Source organism: Amphiura filiformis, chromosome 5, assembly GCF_039555335.1.
Source record: "Amphiura filiformis chromosome 5, Afil_fr2py, whole genome shotgun sequence".
NCBI classification, from domain to species: domain Eukaryota; kingdom Metazoa; phylum Echinodermata; class Ophiuroidea; order Amphilepidida; family Amphiuridae; genus Amphiura; species Amphiura filiformis.
The window spans coordinates 511,273-534,722 of NC_092632.1; the positions used below are offsets into that span (position 1 = coordinate 511,273).

Sequence of the window (23,450 nt, forward strand, 5' to 3'; positions counted from 1 at the left end):
TTAATTCAGCTTAAAATGAACAGACACCATCCCAACAGTTATTACTAATATTATTTCAACATTTTGAATGAAGAATATATTAAAATTTGACGGAAATCGTACATTAAGGCTTTGAATTTTTTACATATGACATAATCTGACCCACACAGGCCAAAAATGAAAATTTTGAATTTGAGATAAAGGACAAATCTCCCAGCCATAGGAAAATGGTAAATTTCTTTCACTTACCCTTTATATTTCAGCTTAAAATGGACAGGAACCCTTCAATGTTATTTCAACATTTTGAATGAAGAATAACAAAATTAAAATTTAATAATGAAGAAGGAGGCGGCCTATATGCTTCACCCTAGCAGGGTTAAAATTAAAATTTGACGGAAATCGTACATTAAGGCTTTGATTTTTTGCATATGACATAATCCAATAAACACAGGTCAAAGTCAAAAATTTTGAATTTGAGATAAAGGACAAATCTCCCATTCATGGGAAAATGGTAATCATGGCTTCACAGTGACAAAATATGTCAGAGATGTATTTGAAAAACACAAAATCAATGCAGCATTGCAAGGTTTTGTCTATTATGTTAGCAATCAATAATTAATCAATAATTAGGTCAGGGTATATCCGATTCAGACATGTCAACTACATTTAGTATATGGTTTCATCATATTTTGTATGGAAAATATAGCATAATATGGGTGTATGATTTTCTTTCACAAAATATGGTGCTTACACCTGCTGCTGCAATTAAAATATGTAAACCTGAGTACTGCTGCACTGTCTGATAGCTTGATCAGACAGGTCTACAGTCAAGCCACTGGTGAAGCATGTTACCAAGTATCATTTTCACAATATCTCTGGCAAAAGTGTAAATCTGTCCCAGTCACTCACTGAATCAGCAGTAATTGGTTACGGTAAGTGATTGAAAGTACTAGGTGATAAGTTGTGAGGTTACTTTTAAAAAATGTGGTTTTTCTGTGAAAATGTGGTTTTTGAGGTGTGAAAATATGATCTTGTGTTTTTCAAAGTTGGCATGTCTGCAGATTGTTGTGCACATGTTTGAAACCATTTTGCTCAATTGTTTTCCTTTCTGATACAGTAATGCTGATAATTTCTCTACTATTATATACCCCTCATGGCTAAATTGTAAATTGATGATGCGATAAAGATGTTATTTTGTTGCAGAAGATATAATCTGTCCCTAGGGAAGTCCTCATCTAGGAAAGGATTCAATTCTTCTCATGTTTACAGAACTGGAGTACCAAGTAGTTTCAAATCATGTTATTTTCTTGTTGCAGATATATTGGATAGTGCTCAGAGTACAACTATACCCCATAGTAACAGTTGGCTATTTCATGCAATGGACATGTGTGCAGAACTTAACCAAGACATTACTGATTCACCTCAAGAAAGTGGCCATAGTGTCACAGACACGTCTACTGATAGCGGCATAACTATCAATTTCTCAGCTGCAACTTCACAGACTTCCCATAGTGATTTGTCTATCAGTGACACTACTGTATCAAGTACAAATGAAACTAATGTGGCAACACCTAATTTTGGGTTGCCATCACCAGTAGACAGTTCATCCCAAGAGCTACCTGGCTCAAGAGAGCAGCGTAGTTCAATGGCGAGAGCATATTTAAACAGTATTCGTGCCCAGCATGCAGCTAGTTTAGACAGTGCAGCCCAGGGACTTGTAGACACCCGTGCTGGTCCAGGCACACCAGAGAAGAAACCTCGCACAGACTCGACAAATTCAACGTACAGTGCTGCAGATGTGGAAATCGGCGGAGTGGAAGATTACTTGTATCAAGCTGCACGTCATATCAGTCTGGCATTGGATAATGAAGCAAATGGCAATTATCAGATGGCATTTGACCTCTACAAGGAAGGTGTTGGCATTTTATTAAAAGGAGTAATAGGTGAGTGTTACATGTCGATTACTGTCGTAGATTAGGGGTTCTCAACAAGCAGCCTGCAGGCCAAATTTGACCCAGTAATAGGTGAGTGTTACATGTTGATTACTGTCGTAGATTAGGGGTTCTCAACAAGCAGCCTGCAGGCCAAATTTGACCCAGTAAGGTGAGTGTTAGATGTTGATAACTGTTGTAGATTTGGAGTCCTCAACGCGGGCCAAATCTGACCCAGTAATAGCCATGAATATGGCTAACTAAACCACATGTACATCACATGCAGGGCTTCTATAAATAGGAACACAAATTTAGTTGAATTCACAGATTTTGATTTGTACAGGTTAGAATAAAAATTGGACTTTTCCTCAATACAGGTGATAACAACAAGACTCGACGTGAGGCGGTGAGAAGAAAAACAGCTCAGTATTTGATGAAAGCTGAAGACTTGTACAACAAATATCTGTCTGCTGCTGCTGCTAATGCTAGGAGATGGGAGGTAACTAAACAAACTATCTCACTCTAGCTAGCTAGAATGCGACCAGCTTAGAAAATCATTGCTTGACTAGAAATAAAGGCTCCAGGGGCTACTTTTACACTATTTTGCAAAGACCTTTTGCACTGGCCGACCAATTGCATAAAAAGATGCTACACAGATCGATCAGCGAATGAGGTGCTGATGTGATGGTGATGTGATTCAATCAGCTAATCAGTAACCGTCTTTGCAAACAGGTGTAATATAGAAACTGTCCTAGTTTGACACAATGTGATTAGAACCTTGAGACAGGTGCTTTGAGGAGTGACACATGAGGAGTGTGACACAGATCAAGAACTTATATAGGCACCAAGGTACTATAAAAGACAACCACTTGGGCCAATCAGTGGTTCACAGCAGCTTAGGGTTACCTGAATGGGTGACTTCATTTGAAATCTACACCCCTTGTGTAGGAGCTCATGTCATGTTCATGTTATCACATTAACAATATTCTGAATGTTATGAATCAAACAAATGAAACACTAATAATGTAGGTGTTGTGACTACTTGCCAGAGAGGAATGCTTTTTCAGGGGAAAAATACTGTTCAAGTAAATCATTATCTTGTTGTTTTCTATGATTCAGTCACAGAAGATGATTGTTGAGTTTGACTCATCATCAGCGCATCTAAAGTGTCCTACAGAAGAATTGAAGAACTACAAAGTGCTTGGTATTATTGATAGAGTGCTGCTTGTATTGGATATGGTATCATATCAAACATATGCTATCAAGGTTAGTTACTCTAATGAGATATTCCAGGTGAAATCCATACACCCCCTGTGGAAGACATGACCTTTTATGCCCATACAGGAAGTGTGAATGGGGTTACCTGAATTGGTGACTTTATTTGAAATCTACACCCCATGTGTACAAGATTAATGTCATGTCTTCCAAAGGGGATGTATGTTTTTCAACTGGAATTTATATAGCCGTAAATGTTACAATATGGCTTTCAATAAAGAAGACAGAAAGGAGGCGGCTTATAAGACAATACGAGGCGCAATTGATATTTTCTAGGATCAGACATAAATGATGCAAGCCCAAGAAATTTTGATTTAAATGACTTTATGAAGCTCAGGAAAACTGACAATTAATGTTTTCCATTATTTTTAAAGCAGCATTTAAATTGTATCTTTATTGCATAAAATAATATCATATTCAACAAAAGCAGAATACACCAGATTGTTTTGCTATTTAAGATATTTCTTTTTCACCACAGGTTTTGAGGAAATATTCGGTGCCAAACAAGAACAGGAGAACAGTAGTGCCAGCAGACTGCCCTTATATGGTGAAATTATATCGATACTTTGAGACAGATTGCTCCATATTTCTGATTCTAGAACATGCAACAGGTGGGAAGCTATGGAGCTATGCCAGTGCCTATCTACACCATGATCTAACCAGCAAAGTGCCATTTGTATCTAGTTTAGAAAGAAGTATTGGTAGCCGTGGATCAAGGAAATCACGCACGTCTAGTTCTATCGGTGGTTTGGAGGACCGAGTACGAAGGATAAGTGGTGGGGAAGATAGTGTATTTGATGAAGATTCTTCCCCTAGGAGGTCAAGTAGCAAATCAAAGATTGAAAGTGTTCCAGAGGATGTAAAAACTACAAAAAATGTGCAATGTGATGATGAGATAGTGGCCTGTGATCCAATAGTGCCAATAGCTAGTGAGAGTGAGATCAGAATAGCAGATGATTCCACAACAACTCTTGTACCAGAAAATAATGGTACACCACACAAAGATAGCATAGATGAAGCCGATACAACACCAGTGGCCATCCAACCAGGACAGTCAGATTCACCAGAAGTAGCCACTAGTTATGCAAATATCTTCAGTTATACCAAGAAGGTGCCCTCGGTGTCTAATGCCGATGACTTTATGCATATTGAAGACACCGAAGATGATGGTTCCAATTTGAATGATTTGGTGCAAGTTAGTTCTCAATATGATGATGTGACAGCAGATGATAGCTTTGGGTTAAGTCTTGGTGAACATGATCACTCATCAGTTTCACCATATAGTGACAATGTTTTTCTGAATGCTGATGATAGTGGGCATAATAAAAGCTTCAATACAACGGTTCAACAAGTAAACACAAAACCACCACCTATGACCCTATTTAGCATCGATAGCTCTGACAGCCCAGATGTACAGAGTGTTGAAAGCATGGAACGGCCATCATTTCGTTATTCTTCAGATAATCCTGATCTTCACGGAAGCCTTGAAGGGTTGGGACAACTTCAAGAAGAAACAGAAAATGACAGCGGTGCACCTGAAGAAAATAGCGCAGTTGGAGGTATGTGGGATGGTCATGACCCAGATAGCGTAATGGCCAATGCTATGAAAGCCATGCAAGAATTAGAACAAGATGATGCAAAAACAACAACGAAAGACAACATTGATAACACAGTGCCACTTGATACAAGTGGTTTTGGAGAGGTTCTTGAAGATTCTAGTCTATCAACACCTGGTATGGATCTTGCAGATTTCTTTGATAATTCTGGGGAGAGTGATCGACGTAGAGCAATGTCATCTCCTTCTCATGGAATTATGTCATACGGTAAACCAGATTATGAGGTTGGTAAACCTGATTATGAAGCTACCAAACGCTCTGCTAGTATAGGTAATGATCAAGACAAGACCTATCCATTTATGGGATTACGGTCATCAAGCTCAGGGTTAGCATTTGGCCAGACAAACTCATTTGGAAGCTCTGAACCTAAATCATCATTGGAAGATCTTTTAGAACCATCCAATACACATGATATTGAATCTGAATGGGAAAAGAGTGCAAAAACATCATCAGACGGTACAGGTGGTTTATTGAGTCGGACAGATGAATTCGACCACCAGGATAATATCCCACCACAAAATGAACTGAGAAATGGTGCTAATACTGATTTTCATGAACAGAGTAGAGACTTGCTGTCTGGTGTTGATAGTAATGGTGGAATTCATTCAATCTTCCCCGAGTCAGGTGCGTTATCAGGTAATGAAAGTGCCGAATCCTCTACTACACCTAAAGAGTTGCCAAGTTCTATATATAGTTCAACGCAATCAACTCCAAAACATTCAATGGTTGTAGTTAATAGTAAAATGGCTGATTGGCCAGGGGATGTTCAGACTGATATTCAACTTGAATCATCAAGGCAATATAGTACTGACAATGTACCAAGTCCCTTAAAACATGCAAATGATCATGAAAAGCTAGTGGAACAAAGTGATAATAACAAGTCCAAACTGCCAGAGACTCGACTGCCTTCACTCTCAACATTTTAGCCCAAATGGATGAGGCAACAGCCAAGCATGCCAGCTTAACCACCCTACCAGAATCCTGTGTGCGCATGTGGGCAGCAGAAATTGTAATAGCACTAGCCAATCTACATGCTGCAGGCATCATTTGTCAAGATTTGCGACCTCATAACATACTTCTGGCGGAAGGAGGTCATATTCGTTTAACATATTTCAGCCGGTGGAAGTGTATTGAGCCAGAGTTGAGTAGCTATGCTTGTGATCATTTCTACACAGCTCCTGAGGTGAAAGGAGTATATCAGGTGACGGAAGCTTGTGATTGGTGGAGCCTGGGTGCTATTCTCTTTGAATTATTAACCAGCAAGGTGAGTGCAATTCTTATATGCTTGTAATTTCTATAACTTTAATACTAAAATGCAGATTTGTTTGTGTTAAGTTTTCTAAAATGGATATTAGGCTAATGAAAGGTGATTTTGAGTTTCCCGGTCACATTCTTTTGGCAGTGAGGGCTGACTTTTATTTCATTTATTTTACACCTGTATGTTCAAGGAGAAATATAACTGAATAAATACTTTGCCCTAACAATATTGATAATAAAGAACATTTGTAATGGTCCAGTATCCATGTAATTGAAGATGCTCACTTGATTGCTTTGAAGAAAAGGACAATTTTGAAGGTATTTTGTATGTGATGTGCGATATTCATTAAATTATGAATATGTTTTTATCTTTCAAGAAAACGGTACATTTAACAACAGTTATCAGTGCAATGTTGTGAATTGTCTTAAATTTGCAGAACTTTGATTCAAATGTCAAGCAAAAGAAGCCATTTTGTCTCAACCAGAATGGAAAGGGACTCGGGCGCATCTAAGACATGTCAAAATTCTTCATGGCCCTTACTCAGTTCCCAGACTCCACATAGTGAGTGCATTACTTGCTGTGCTCACTCCACTTGTAAGGATGATGATATGAGTTTAATCCTGTAACTGGGAAGACTGGCTATGGGCCTGCTTCATGCACAGATTATTCAAGAAGCTTATCATAGATAATTGCATCCAATTTATCTTGTCATGTTTCCTCTCTGCAGTCTCTATACACCTGTCATCCAAGTGGCGTGAATTCTCACACAGAACTCAACATTCCTGATCATGTGTCTACTGAAGCCAAGGGAATTCTAGCTCAGGTAAGGTCCTGTGTACACCCCCCTATGGAAGACATGACCTTAATCTTCCACACAGGGAATGTGAATTTCTGGGGTTACATGAATGGGTGATTCCATTTGAAATCTACACCCCTCTGTGGGAGATTTAAAGTCATGTCTTCCATAGGGGTATATTTGGATTTCAACTTGAAAACCCCAGTAAGGGTGGGCTGGAACAGGACCCATGTTTTTGCTAAACATTTTTGTATGTGCATGAAATTATTGTGAATGACAAATATGTTTTCTAATACAGTTGGTCGAAGGTTTTGTTTTTTAATTACATTTGGATTGTTTTACTATTTTTCAAGGTATAATTTCATACTTTACAAAAATGGTTTTAAGATGTAAAGATGTAGCATTTCAACAATTATGATAGTTGAGAGCATCCTATGGATATGTAAACCCTCAAAGTCATTAATATGTTACATTATTATATCTATAATCATCAAGAATGAATAAAACAGTAAGTATTCCACATTGGTGTGGGTTCGTAATCAACCACCTCTGGGGACTATCTGTATTTATAAACACCTTGCAACTAATGTCCCCGGTTGGCAGAACTATGTCTCACACAAGGGTCACACACACAGCAGCCTGATATGGTCAATAATGTTTGTAATTGTGAGATGATAATTTTGCCCCTACTTGCCTGATTAAAAACACATACTCAATACATATGTCCCAGGTTTTCACATAATTTGGATGGACCATCCAACTCAGGATAATCCTCAATCCCGCCTGGACTACTGTAATGTTTTGTTCAACAATATTGCGCAGAAGGATATTGATCGATTACAACAGCTCCAGAATAAATGTGCCCACTTAGTCTTCTTGTCGCTGAGACGCACTTCCATCAGTCCCCTGTTGAAAGAACTCCACTGGCTTCGTATAAAGGAACACATTACTTTCAAAACTCTGCTTTATATATACAAGTCACTGAATGGGCTGTGTCCCCGGTATATAGATGAGTGCCTAATTGTTAAACGTCCTCATGAGGGCTCAGTCACCACGTGTTCGGACCACGGTCTTAATCTTCCTGTACCAAGGACGAACAAGGGTGCCGGGGACAGGGCCTTTTCAGTGGTTGCTCCTTACAAATGGAACTCAATCCCCCTAAATATCCGCAGTGCCCAAACTGTCATCAGGTTCAAATCCCTTCTCAAAACATACCTTTTCTCATGATGTTTTCTGTGTTTCTGCGCTTTGTATCCTCTGGCATTAGGCGCATTATAAATGCTGTGTTACTTACTTACTTACATTGCAATGGACTATAACAAATGTACAGTGGCGTAACTAGGGGGACAGGGGGGACAACGTGCCCGGGCGCCACCCTTAGGGGGGTGCCAAATTAACCAATTCAGCATCGATTCTGCGTCCCTCCAAGCGATGAAAGTCAAAATTTTCGCATTTCAGCACAAAATCAATTGAAAGAATATTTTAAGACCGATATTCAACTTCTAGTAAACAAAAATAATTAGTGGTAGGCCTTATTTGTCCAAAACTTTGCGCGCTCCGCATGCAATTGTTTCAAGAATGGGGGGCGCCATTATGTATCCTTAGCCCTGGGCACCACAACCCCTATAGCTACACCACTGCCCGCGTCTAAGATATTCTCGGGTGGGGGTAGGGGTGCCAATTTTATTTCTTGGCCCGGGCGCTACCAACCCTAGTTACACCACTGCAAATGTATTTGAGCCCATGCCCCCTTTAGAATCCCCTCACACTTCTGCAGTTAATGCATAGTAATATATTTCACTTTGTATGATTTGTGTGAAAATGTGCTACAAATACACATCATGAACACTTGCATTGTCCTGGATAACACCCAGAATTGATAGCACTAACATGTATAAGCTGTATCAAAATGATTGTTACCCAATGGTTTCAGTGATTATGGACAAGACTGTCACCTCAAAATTCAACATGAAATACACCTAATTTGAAGATGTTTTTTGTTTTTGTTTTTGGCTCCAAACAAAGGATTTGAACCGGTGTTCTTCACCGTAATCATGGCACAGTAACACAGCATTTTATAATGCACAGTGCAGTCCATTCAATTAAATGTTGTCATCAACTTATTTGATTTAGTGCATTTGTTATGTGTGTGGGACGAACTGCCGCGGTAGATTGCAATCATGCTTTTGTTCAATGCATTTGAGAAGTCCACCATATTTACGGTATGATACGTCATATGCACAACCTCTAAAATAAATTTAAAAAATAAATGTTGTTATTTATACAGCGCCTTTCACATGTGAACATGTACCAAAGCGGTTTACATTTATTCCGCCGTCTTTAGAATATGTCAGCTGCCATACAATGCCCAAGGCATGCTCATACCTTTGGGCGGCGCTCAATGGACAGTATTCACAACAGCTCCCCATTTCACACCTGGGTGGAGAGGAGTAATCGAGATAAAGTGCCTTACTCAAGGGCACAACACGATGGCTTCGCCAGGGCTCGAACCCGCAACCTTCCGATTATGAGTCGTAGCCCGTTCCGCTCGGCCACCGCGTTCCGCTCGGCCACCGTGCTCTATATATTGTGGCCATTTCTAGACAATCAAAATAATGTTGTATGGAAGAAACAGTTTTGCAATACACCCGAGAGCTTATTCTTATCATGTTATATTATCTATCTAGTTACTGCAGGTGAATCCATTAGAAAGACTAGGATCTGGCATGACTGGTGTAGAAGATGTCAAAGCGCACCCATTCTTCCATGGAATCAACTGGACCCTTTACAAAGGATGATTGGTGGCGCTGTCTCTCGCATGACTGATGTGGATGATATCAAAGCGCACCCATTCTTCCATAGAATCAACTGGATGCTCTACAAAGTATGATTGAGACTGCTGTCTCTTGTAAGAAATCAATTGTATCAATGCAAAATGGTAGTTTGATTATTGAATTTGAAAGACTAATATATTTCTTCCAATGTAACTTAATTTAATATGCTTATCTTTAATTGAACCTATATAATAGGACTTTCCATGAAGTGTTATGTTTTTTAAGTAAAATATTTTTATGCTTACACAATTGTCCATATTGTCTGTCAAAAAAGGGTAGCTATAATATACCACTGTTCTTTGTACAGCTGCCATGGTTTGAAAATTTTGTTAATAAAAAATCTCCAATCTCTACATTGTTGAGTAATTCAAGCAATATTGTTACATTTGCTGAGGACGCCACCCTTTATCAATGTTTTTCAAAATTTGGTTGCCCTTTCTCTTATCTTTTCCAAGAGTCTTGAAAGGTCTCCGTACAGCTTTTTGTTGTTTATGTGCTGTTTCCTCAGGATGTTGTACACTGCCCTAAGCATTCGGGTGTAACAGCCATCCAGCTCTTTTTATTCATACAATCAAAATATTACTTGTATGTTTGTATGTGCAATTGTGCATGGCTTACAGTATGTTCATTACACATCAAGATGATCGACCTTGGTCATGATCAAGGAGTGACACACTTTGTCACTTTAGCAACATATGCGCTCGAATTAAATAGTGATTTTCTTTCTTTAACCTCGTTTGCTCAAAATTAAAAGAGGACATATAATTTTTCATGGAAATGTTATAATGTTGCTTTAAGGGCTATTACTGAAATGCCAACACACAGGAATGAAGGTGAACTAGTTGGGCTATTCCAGTTGAAATCTGTACACCCTTTATAGGCGACATGACTTGAATCTACCACACAGGGAGTGTAGCTTTCAAATGGAGTTGCCCATTCAGGTTAACCCATTTGAAATTTACACTCCATCTGTGGACGATAAAGATCATGTCTTCCATGGGGGTGTGTAGATTTCAACTGTAATAGCACACCCCCTGCTCCTTCCTGTGTTGGATATTGTTTTGTTGAGTAAATCTTAGGTAATAATCAAAACTGGACTACCCCTAATCTGAGACTGTGCATTCCTTCGTCATGCAATGATGCAGAGCCATTAAAACCACAATATGCAAATAAATATTTCAATCCGATTCATAACCTCAACAATACACATGATGCATGCAATGCAATCATATTTTATTATTCGTAAACACACAGACGCAAATGTAGATTTTTGAAACAGTATAATGACCAAGTCTTGTGACATAGTACATTAAGACATTTTATAATGACGGCATCATGTGACGTTATGCGTCACAACAATGCATACGCATGTGTGCTGCTGGCCTGTGTATTTGGACATCTTGTGATTATTAATTACACCCTAGTGTAATTGTTGGCTGGTAGTATGTCCATTGTCAGCTATTTGATTATTTTACAGGGAAACTGAAAAATAAACTTTATTTTGTTTTCAAAAGAAGGAACTAATGATACAGATGAATTGTACACATGTTGGTAGTAGACATGTAAAATGTTTAAACAAGTCTTCAACATTCACATTTTTGTTCCGTATATTTCGGAGAAACCCTTCTGCGTCATCAGCAGGTTGTAGCTGAATGTTGACTGGTTGATCCTCTACCTAATCTGGACGTTGGTGGAGTCCTAGGTATTTCCAGTAGAGAATCATTAAGTCTTGAGAGTTCACGGCCCGTCCCTATTTAGGGTGGGGTTGGTCTCCTTCTCTATGCTAATAGCCTCCTTCACTTTGTGCTGAACATTCATTCCAGGCATTTTGATTGTGAAAAGGATTGCCTGAAAGACACCTTTTGCCTTTTTTGGCAGGAAGATAACAATGTTTTGATCTTTCTTTAAGTCATTGAGCACTAGTAACATTGCTAGTGGGGGTATTATGAAAAATCTATTTTAACATGAGCAAATGCAGGTGTTTTAGCTGTTGTAAAATATTGAAAATAGAACAATTTTATTTCTCATATTTGATACCTGGTAGCAACAATACCATGATCTTGAAATGCACAGTCCTCTATTTGAAGAATCTATATAAATAAAAGGAAGTCGCTAAATCTTGTTCGCGAATAGGCTCCGAGATGCTTTGACTTTCAGCTCTGATTTATTCGTACATTGATCGGGTACATATTGCCATTAAACCATCTGAAGTTCATTTTTGCAAAACTATTCAATCACTATGGAAATAACAAAAAAAATGGTCAGTTGCTAGGCCATTGAGGTCAATAACCTTATGGGTCAGGTCATGACAGCAAATGCGTCAAATGTACAACACGCGAGGTAAGTGGCGAGTCACGCACCTGCACGCATTACTGCGGCACCATGGTTTCACGCAGCATTGCCGCGCGCATGGTATGGACGCACTTAATGTTGGCTTACCCCGCGTAGGCCTATGTATGTGTACGTGACTGACTTCTTCTCTGAGACAGTGGCAGATCCAGGAATTTGGGAAAGGGGGGGGAACACACTCAAAGTTCTTGGATATTTATGATTATCAAGCTAACATGATCATTTACTATACTGGATGAATAATCTACAAGATACCATGATTATCATCACCGTTTACCATGTTTACTAACCACTCCCGTTTACTAACCGCTCCCGTTTACTCAACTAGCGGGGACCCGCGCAAAGCACGGGTCTCCCGCTAGTATGTAATAATTTATCAACATTTTTATGTGGAATAATCCCAAATTGTGGGAAATTTCTTGAATATGTCTGTGTTGATGAGTCCTCAATATATGCAGTGCCAGTATACAGTATTATAATAAGGTCACGCTAATTAATATTGTTGCCCATTTAACAAGCATGCAATATGTTGAAATAACCATTAAAATTTGACTTAAGCCATATCATACTAAGCAGTCGCTAGAAGCGTAGCGTTTTTTTATGACTTTACTTATGTCGCTGAGCAATATCTGATAAGTCACTAGCATGCCCGTGCATCAAGTCGCAAGCCAGTTGAAGGCATCTTTGGTGGTCCAATGCTTGCAGTGATTGCACACTGGTAGTGACTACAAACACTATATACCAGCATTTGATCACTAGTGACTTTTGAATCGCACACTCATTGCTAGTATGATATGCCTGTCACTGTCCCTTAGAAATATGACAGATACCAATGAAATAGTGGAATACAAAAGCAGTTCAACGCTTCTTATGATGGCACCTCAAAATTAATTTGAACCCTATCAGCCTTTCTTACAGTGCCTCTGATTCGTTAATTACATGATGTAATCATCTCAGTAACCAATCAAATTAGAGCCTTTTAGATCTCTTAGCAATTGTAATCTCCTTCATCCTGCTGACTATTTTTACCATATCTTTAATTAGCTTAATACATGATATCTTTGTAGGTGGGTCTTTAGGAGCTGATGGTGGACCGGTAAAAGGGGTATTTTAGAGCTGCAAACAAGTAAAAGGGGTCTTTTGGAGCTGTGAACAGTCAAAATCAAGGGTCTTTTGGAGGCTTTCTGGTTGAAAATCACATGAAAAAACAAAAATGTGAGGAATGATCAATTTAGGGGTCTTTTGAAATTTTTGTTTAAAATTCTAAAACTTCAATAACATAGATGAAATTTATTGATCTGGAATGATTAACATTATTGAATATGGTTGTTATTCTGGAGGGTGTGAATTTTGAATGGATTTGCTCATTTTGATTCAAGGGACCAATACGCTTTATTTGATCCTTATCATTTTGGTAATAATGATGTTTTTCATTATATGTACATGTTTGTCACCAATTAAAGTCAAAAAAGAATTGCATACAAATATCTGTATTTTGTATGGATTCATCTGGCATACTTTAAAAAAATCATAAATCTCTGTTTTACTAGTAACTCAATGACATGTGGAATTATACTGTATGCAAAAATAATTGTAATGCAAAACTGTTTCGTTTGCAAGTTTAGGTTCAACATATCATTATTATTAAATAAGTTGTGTTATAATCAATGTTGCATAAGCCTTGTATGAAGAGTACAATAATGTCATATTATATAATGATGATTTAATCCAACTCACAGGCATAACCAGTGGTGGGCAGAGTGCACACCCTAGACATAAACCAATGGTGAGGATAGTGCTCACTCCAGGCATAACCAGTAGTTGACAGAGTGCCCGGACATAACAAGTGTGATTTTGTGAGAACAAGTCTCATATCAGCCCCTTACCACTCCTACAAATTCATCAAATATCCACCGATATGACTAAACTGGTTACACGCTTGTATGGATTGCTTTCAATTCTATGTGCCTTCAATGTATCTTAATATACAAATCATAACCCCTGACTGACAGCCACTACCCTTTTACAGCATTTGTGATTGGTCAATTATGTGAAATATTCATCTGAGTGACCAATTAAAATGCAGCTTCTTAATATACAACTCATAACCCCTGACAACTACTGCCTTTCTTACTTGGTTGGTTGTACTCATTTAATGCATTTTTCATGCTGATTCCAAATATGGTTATAAATTTTTTTAATTTTGACAAAGTTGTTGAACTTGCCATCTGCAGTCGACACCAGTGTGAAGAGGGTCTATACCAGTGCCGGGGACACTGGTCATTGACAAAGGGGTATCATGCGTAACCGCAAAGTCTCATAAAACACCATAAACAAGTTAAGATTTAATTTAAATCTGGTCAACCAGACATACCTATTTTGACGGACGAACCGACGTTGCGACTGAAACCTTCAGCCTTCAGCTGGGTTAATGACCCAGTGTGACCAGTGTCCCCGGCACATACCATAAACAAGTATTTGGGAGGTCTGAAAATATAATGCTCAAGCAAGTGTGACAAGTGTAATTTATCCTACCCTAAACAACTACCGTAAAAACTTGATAGTTAGCATATGTGCTTACTATCAAGTGCTTTTAAAACATGCAAACATGAAGAGCCCCATCCACAAAAGTATAAAGGGATTTGAGCAAATCATATAGTTATATACGAACAAGTAAACCTGTAAATGTGTGTCTCAACCCCATTAGCTCAGTTGGTAAAGCGCCGGACTTTGGTACAATTTCATGTTTTCAAAAGCGCTCGATAGTAAGCACATATGCTGACTATCAAGTTTTTACGGTAGTGACATTGGGCTATACACCCCCTATGGAAAACATGACCTTAATATCTCACAAAAGGAGTATGAATTGCAAATGGAGTCACCCATTTAGGTAGCCCTATTTGAAATGCACCCCCCCCCCTTTGTTTGGGAGATTAAGTATGTGTCTTACAACAGGAAAAGCCCATTTATTTTTACCCCCTTAGCAAGTACATGTAAAGCATTCATTTTCCCCTTCATTACCACAGGGAAAATATGCTACAACTTTCTGACGACCCCAATACTGATTTATTGTACCATTTTTCTTAAATTTCCTTGTTTTAAATCCCTAGTCTTGATATGTATGAATAGTGCCCGCTCATGCAAAAAACACCTTAGTACATGAATCTTTGGTGACACATGAAACTCCCTTGATGACCAGTGCCCTGCTGGGATTATGTGATATTATCATTAAAGTAAGCATTTAAATTACAGAGGAATACATACTATGTTTCTGATTAGTAATTTTGATGTATATTAGTAAATAGTATGTGCAATTTATTATTTACAGCTTTACAATCTTTGCCTTATTATTTATAGCTACAATTGTTGTAAAATTGTGTGGTTTGAAATATTCAATTCTACCATGGCACCATCTACTGCAATTAATTTACTTTGGGCTTGCCTTTGTTTAGTGAAGTTGTACTCATTGTGTGTTGTTGTAAAGCAAAATAAAGTAAGGAAGTAATTTCTGTACTGTTTAATGATAAACTTTTACCACCATATAAAATTAAGCATTTGTTTGAGATGCTGTTTACAGTGGTGGTTAAACAGTAGAAAACAAAAGAACCAGTTAAATTTCTGACATCATTATAGTTTTCAGCAGAGAACTTCAGCGGTCTGCCAATTTGGCACAGTTTATGGCGTATACGGAAGTGTGCTTCTGATTGGCTAATTGAGTCACGTCATCATCACAGGTGGCACCACATTCGCTGGTCAAGCTGTGTAGCAACGCAATAATCAGGCGAACACCGCTGAAGTAATTTGCTGAATGGTATAGGATCTCAATTATGTGTTGGAGCACAGTTCCTTTAAGGGAGCACGGTGGCCTAGCGGAACAGGCACTGACTCATAATCGTAAGGTTGCGGGTTCGAGCATCGTGTTGTGCCCTTTAGTAAGGCACTTAATCTCGATTACTCCTCTCCACCCAGGTGTTTAAATGGTTACCGGCATTCTTAAATGCTGGGAAGGTAACAGACTCGCTGTAGAGGAGGTGTAGCGATCCCCTATAGCAACATTACATGGAGGAGTCTGGCCCAATCGCCAATGAAAGAGAGATGGGCACTCCGATCACTGTTTATGCAGGATCGTCTCCTTTACCTTTAAATTTACCTTTTCCTTTAAGGAGCACCTCGTGATCCACAGCCTCATCCCACCAACTTACTCGAAAAAAGATTTTTATACAGAAACCTGGGACTACATATGATAGTGTGCATAGGCATTCTTGCAGATTCAGTTAACGTTGTTGGATAACAAATATTGTCCATATTTTGACAACACAGTAACCTATGGGGTGCTGTAATACATGTTATTATGTGTTAATTTCAAATTTAATGTCCGTATCAACTGAAATTTTGGAAATAAGCTTTTTAGTGAATATTTATTGAACCATGCCCTAAAAAGAGGATGCTAAAATCACAAAATATTTGTCCACAAGACATAATCTTTTTCCAAATCTCATATTTCACAATTATTTATTATGTAGGTTATGAAATTCTGCCATATCAAGGGGTTAGTCAATAGCTGCCATATAGACATATCTGAATTCTTTATTGTAAACATCTGTAAATATGACACCTAGCTGCTATGATCAGAAATTTTCTGAAATTAGTTCATCAAGATGTAAATAAAACTACATCAACCAATCAGATGCTGGCGACGGCATGTTCAATTATTATGTGGCATGGTATGAGTATTCACACCAATCATATCATGTGCATGCTCTTACTAGACACAGCATATTGAACTCATGTGTCCACCAGAGTCAAATACATGTTCATATCGCCAGAAATTAATTGGTTGAACATGTTTTGATGGTGCGTATGATATAGAATACAATAGAAGCTGTGAATTTTTTCATGCGTTGACATATTTTAATATGCCAAGGCAATTGCTCAATTTTATCCCAATACTGATCAGAGCTTACAAGTTATAATGAATCTTGGTAAGCGCATAATGGAAATGATTTCTTCAATTGAAAATGGAAAAAGGAGGGTCAACAGAGGGATACACAACTATAGAGGGATATGTACACGGTGTGATTGTATTCTCCAAATGCCTAAAAACAAAACAAAAATACGGAATCAAATCCTGCCACACATATCTGAAGTAATGTCAGCTCTGGTGAAAGTATAAAGTAATATTGTAACAGCCATTATTAGGTTTGTATATAGACTAACTGTACTTGTTTAAATAGTGATTTTAAATGTAATATTTATTACGACGGTCATAATTTTAGAATTTTTTTAATAACTCCCTTTCCTTGTTTTCTTTCTTTAGAAGTCCTTAAAAAATAATTGCCAATATTAAAATTTTGTAGCATATAAAGTAACAGAAGCCAATTGATGCTCATATACCTTGTTATGTATTATAATATGTAAGCTATAAATGAACAACTCATGTTTTATACCATTATTTTTCATGTTTCAGATTTTGGAAATAATTATGCCAGTATCATTTATTCCTACAAACAATTTCCCAGCAAACACAAAAATATTTTTAAATGTCATAAACATGCTATTAAGGCGTTTAGGTTGAAACGTTTTAATAACATAATAAATGTTGGGTTATGGAAAGGTCATGAAAATGTTTTCTAAAACATTTTATATCAAAAAACTCTACAGTAACATTTTTAAAATAATGTAAAAATGTTTGTGCAAAATATTTTGTCAACAATTATCTCAGAATGTTTGTATCACATTTTCAATTTTTTTTAAAAACATTTCTACCCTTTATGTAACCCAACAATTAAACATTTTGTGTACATTTTGTGTTTGCTGGGTTGTTTCAGCCTAAGCTTGGTAGTGATGTGCTACCAGACCTGCCTTAATGTACATGCGTATATACACTCTGCAAAGATTTATTAGGTTACTGTGCATTTGATACTGCAAAATACACATCTACGTCACTACCAAACTCTGAGGTTAACAAAGTAATTTTTTCTTTTATGCCAATCAATTAGTTCAACAAATATATCAAAGCAGTCCACCTGTCATGATATATAACAAATGTTATTTTATGAATTATGCTCAGGGGATATTTTAGTGTATATGTTTGCTAATGAATGCAAAAATATTTTGCCACTTTACAGCTGTTATGCAAAATTACTCTGAATAAATTTCATGTCTGTTGATAGAAAGATTTTCACCTGTTGGCATCCATAGATAGTTGAAATACAATGGGATATTCCAGTTGAAATCCATACATCCCCTATGGTAGACAAAAAAGGGAGTGCAGATTTCAAATGGAGTCTCATTCAGGAAACCTCATTTAAAATTCACTCTCTGTGTGGGAGATCAAGGTCATGTCTTAGTAGGGATGTATGGATTTCAACTGGAATATTCCATTTAAGGGAAGGGTATGACGTTTGGACAGTATTTATTGTGGGACATTAGAGCACATCAGACATATCGAATTGCATTCTGAATACGAAGAATGGCCTTCTGATATCAAATAATTTTGATTTTTTGAAATTCGCAATGTAATACACATTTTATGGCAAATCATTAAAAATTGATATTTATCAGTACTCAAGTAAACTTTATAAATCTGATGATTTCTACCTAAAAGTATGAAGGTGGGATGAAAAGCCGACGATCAATTGAAAATTTTGACCTTTCGTATTGAAGATATGGATTTTTTTCCCAAAACATTTAAAAAATTAGTTCTTTTTGGGAAAAAAATCCATATTTTCAATATGAAAGGTCAAAATTTTCAATTGATCGTCGGCTTTTCCTCCCAGCTACATACACTTTAAGACTATATCATTAAATTTATAAAATTTACTTCGAGGACTGTTATATCTCCAAAATGTGAAAAATATCAAATTTTAATAATTTGTCATAAAATTTGTATTATATCGTGAATTTCATAAAATGAAAATCATTTGAAATCAGAAAGACATTCTTCGTATTCAGAATGCAATTCGATAGGTCTGATGTGCTCTCATGTCCCACAAAAAATGCTGTCAAAACGCTCATTCCAGTTCCCTTAACTTTCCAGTGCACTTAAACAGGAAATATGTTAAATTAGACCAATCATCTGGATCTCGAGGCATGATGCTTTTGACATTTATTCAAAAGTTCATATCTTGTATCATCCTGATTACATTGTTTTCTATGGGAAATGCTCAGTTTGACTTTAATAGTTACAAAGTGCTAATGAGGCAAAGTATGGTGGTTGTATTGAATTTATTGTTGATGTGCAGCCTCTCAAGTACTAATACTGGAGTGTTTCTAGAGTAATTAATAACTGGTTACATGCAACATTAACAAAATGTATACACCAATCTCTTGAATCTTATACCAGATTTCCCCACCATGCACTTTTGATTTAAACAATTTTAGTGTATATGCATGCAGTAACTGCACACTTACTACAGCCAATATGGCTCATGTACTTATATGTATGTATTGTCACCAAAGTATATCTTGCAGTAAATCTATTTTGAAAAAAAACCCAACATGGATGCTTTGTTATTATTCTGTGTAATTTTGTTGAGGGTAAAATGTGAATGACTAGATGTCATCCATAACAATGATAAGGGACTTGTATCATGGTAATGCTATTCATTATGTGTTACCTTTATTACCTGTAGCTGTTAGGGCACCAGCAGCATGATAGCGATACTGTTTGACCCCAATGTCCCTCTTGAATTTTTGACATGATCCCGTCATATTGAGGATTCGTTTTATCAAGTTCAAGCCCAATGGGCCTACTTCAACATTTAACCAAATATGACTTTTGGACTTTGATTTTGTTCATGCTACCCTCATATTTTACTTTCACCAAGTTTAAGCCCAATTGGAAGTTTAAAATTTAGACCCCAGATGATTTTTGACCTTGGATGACCTCAATATCATTTGTTACACATTCCCATCATGTCTAAGATTCCTTCCACCAAGTTTTAGCTCAACTGGACAGTCTAAAATTTAGAAACCATTTTCAGGAATGAATTCTGGGAAGACATTGCAGAGTTCAGAAGTTGCGAAATCTCTACTTGGACTGGGTGTCATGTCGTAACTATGTACTCCATTTGGCTCTCCAGAGACAGTATCGTCTGATCAAAGGTTTTGCATCTGTAGCTCATTATGTTACGCGAAGTGACTGTGCGCTACATACAGTATATACACCTTTGATCGCATGTATATCACATGGACGCAACTGTCTCGAGGATGCCAAATGGACTATTATAGACCATGACAAAAGGGCATAACATACATTTTTTGAGAAATGGAGTTATCACCTCAGGAAGGTCAATACATATTATATCTACCTATTAAAACTATAAAACACTATTATTCTAACCTGCAAACACTAATAAATAGCCAAATTAGGATTGGTTATCCTGTACAAGTCAATGCAGGCTGAGCAGTTTTAATCAATTATCTCGAAATGATCAATATGTCAGTTATGCCCTTTTGTCATGGTGGGGCAGTATAGTAATATAGCCGATCTCCTCACTTTATCGGAACCAGAATGGGGGTCAAAATAATGTTGGAGACGCGTAATTAACACCCTCTCTCCCTTTGTTGGGCATCAATCGTTTGGGTTATAACCTGATACTTGCTTCATACTTTGATATAAAAATAAAAAATCCTATTTTTCTCATTAAGGGGGTACTACACCCATAGCCAATTTTTTGCTTATTTTTGCGTTTTTCTCAAAAATGATAGCGCATTGGTGACAAGCGAGATATTTATATTATAGGGGCAAGGACTACAACTACTGCACTGAAAATTCAGCAACTCAAGACAAGTAGTTATTGATTTATTGATCAAATATTGGTTTTCCTCATTTTGACTGTAACTCCACAACTGTTGTCTGTGCTGAAATAAAATTTCCAGTGTAGCAGTTGTAGTCCTTGCCCTATAATATACATATCTTACTTGTCACCAATGCTCTATAATTTGAGAAAATGCAAAAATAGGCACAAAATTGGGCAGGGGTGTAGTACCCCCTTAACACATTGAAATTAGGCCTTCCAAAAACTTGGTCAAATTAGTCTTGACGCGACCGATACTAATCCGACAGATTTTTGATGGTATCTTTGGTAATACAACATTTTGGAACCAATTTTTTTAATGAGAAAAATGTCTTTCATTTGATAAATTTATTTCATGATTATCATTAATAAAAAACACTGTAGACCGACTATCACTGTATAGATGTCAAATAGTCACATTTACAAGGAACATTTATGTGTGTTAATTTTAAGTTGTACACAAGTTATAAACAGACCTGAAACACAGGGTCTTTATAAAAGAGGAAAAAAGCTGAAAATGCTCAAAAAACGCTGAAAAACAATGTACAATTGGGGCAAAATGGCTCAAATTGGGCTGAAAATAAAATGCTTAAATTTCAGGAATAAATATAGAGGAAATCAGTTGAAAAGAGGAAAAGTTTCAGGTCTGAAAATGACATTTTCAAAATATATCAGGTCACCAAGTACTTTGGTTATTCCCCGATCAAGAATGAGGACTCGGCCTTGGATTGATCATGGAATCGGGACAGAATTTAAATATTAATATTAAATGAAATTAAATATTGTTACCATGCCCCATATGGCGAGCATGCACAGGATTCCCCACTGGTTAGGCAATGTACCATATGCGATGCGATCAAGCAAAATCAGTCGGACTCCGAAATATTGATTTTGAGATATAGCCAAACAAAGGGAATATTTCCCTTTCTTTCCTTTTGTTTTGAAACTCATATCTTTAGAACTGGATGTTTAATTTCAACAGGATTTTCTGAAAAATTCAAATTGTAAATACTTTTTACTATCCTATAAGAAACTGAAAATTTAATATTTCCGAGTTCCGACTGATTTTGCTTGATCGCATCACATATGTAAATAATCATTTCCTTGAATAGGATAGTGCTGGAAGTCCTTTACCATGGTTTGTTTGGATGGTATTTCACTTTTGGAATAGAAGTCCATTTCTATACATTTAGGCAAATAATTTATAAGTTTTACCCAGTACTGAACCACCCATGGCTATTTAAAAAATATTGAATTGCAAAAGTTTTTAATTGGGCAATTTGTAATGAAAATGTAGAGTATGCATCAAATTGAACAGGCTTACAATCCATGCAGAGTCATGCATCGACCATGGTGGGGGGGGGACAAGCCATTTTTCGTCGTTTTCCTGTGGGATTTTCTAAATCCATGGGGGCGGCTTTCATTATACACACACAGCATACATACTATCCCTATTCAAGCACTAAAGCATTAATTTTCTTGTTTTTAATTAAATTATTACTTTGTGCCAAATGAAACCTTGCTAAAGCGCAATCCTTTACTTCCAACTGACCATGCAAGTCAAATAAATATTTTTGGACATCGGGGCCAAAAAAAATGCATTTTTAGGGGGAGTTCATATGCTGTAACACATTTTCTCTTTTTCATGCAATTTATTGAGCCCATACATATGACAAATGAAAATATATTCGGTTGAGAGCCCCCGAATAAGAATATATTGATGTTCTTTTGCGTTACGTAATAGTATGACTATTCCTGTGTGGGAGAGTGCGTGAGTAACCTCACTTCAGGTTCGGTTTCTATCACGGCAACACGTTCTATTCTGTTGCGCAGTTGTTTTTCCCGCTGATTTACACTACAAAGGTTTTCCATAGTTGACTCTTTTTATGGCGATATCATCTGTATATTTCATTAAATGTGCAGCATTTCTGTATTTTGCAAGTACGCAAGGTGTACATCCACAGAGCTAGCGCTATATTTATAGTGTTTTTCCTGAACATTGCGATGAGTTTCTTGGTTCATCATTGTAGGCCTACTCAGAAGCGGCTGGAAGAAGACGCTCCGATTTCACGTGATTAAGTTAAGTAGTTCGATATCCCTGTATTTTAAATTGGGATCATAGTATCGTAATTATTTTAATAGCAGTAATTACTGGTGTATCTGTATTATTTAAACCGTTATTATGAGCTATTATGGCTCGACAGTAGTTGGAGATCAGTTGTTATGGAGCAACTACTTGCATTCCTATGGTTAATTTAGGTTTATTTTCGATCAGATTTCAAGGAGTAGGTATATATCATTAGTTACAAAAATCTCAAGAAAAATACAGGTTAACAAACACGATGCATGATGATCTGTACGTTAATCGACATAACAGGCGATTTGTAGTAACAAGAAAGTCAAGATAAGGCGAGAAGGGATATGAAGTCGGTAATATTCCGTAATAATATAGGTTTGCCCGGCGCTGTTCGGGAAAAATTGCATGTACTATTCGCATTCACCACTGAGATGCCAGGTAGGTCTCACATCAGCATCAATAATGCATTTAAGAGTGCTGCTTTTCATTCATGATTGTTGGTTTCTATCTTCCACACAGTATCCACGACGACAG

At 37.1% G+C, this 23,450-nt stretch overlaps 1 protein-coding gene across 1 annotated transcript in view; it reads left to right on the plus strand.

Annotated features, from left to right (window-relative positions):
* The window catches only part of LOC140152428 (ribosomal protein S6 kinase delta-1-like), a 28,024-nt gene extending 17,755 nt beyond the window's left edge, over positions 1-10,269 (plus strand). Inside the window, 7 exon segments of the mRNA XM_072174736.1 lie at positions 1,296-1,922; positions 2,288-2,409; positions 3,030-3,176; positions 3,664-5,719; positions 5,722-6,065; positions 6,787-6,882; positions 9,543-10,269. Coding sequence (XP_072030837.1) covers positions 1,296-1,922; positions 2,288-2,409; positions 3,030-3,176; positions 3,664-5,719; positions 5,722-6,065; positions 6,787-6,882; positions 9,543-9,653 — 3,503 coding nt within the window. The 3' untranslated portion in view covers positions 9,654-10,269.
* Positions 10,270-23,450: the final 13,181 nt, after the last annotated feature.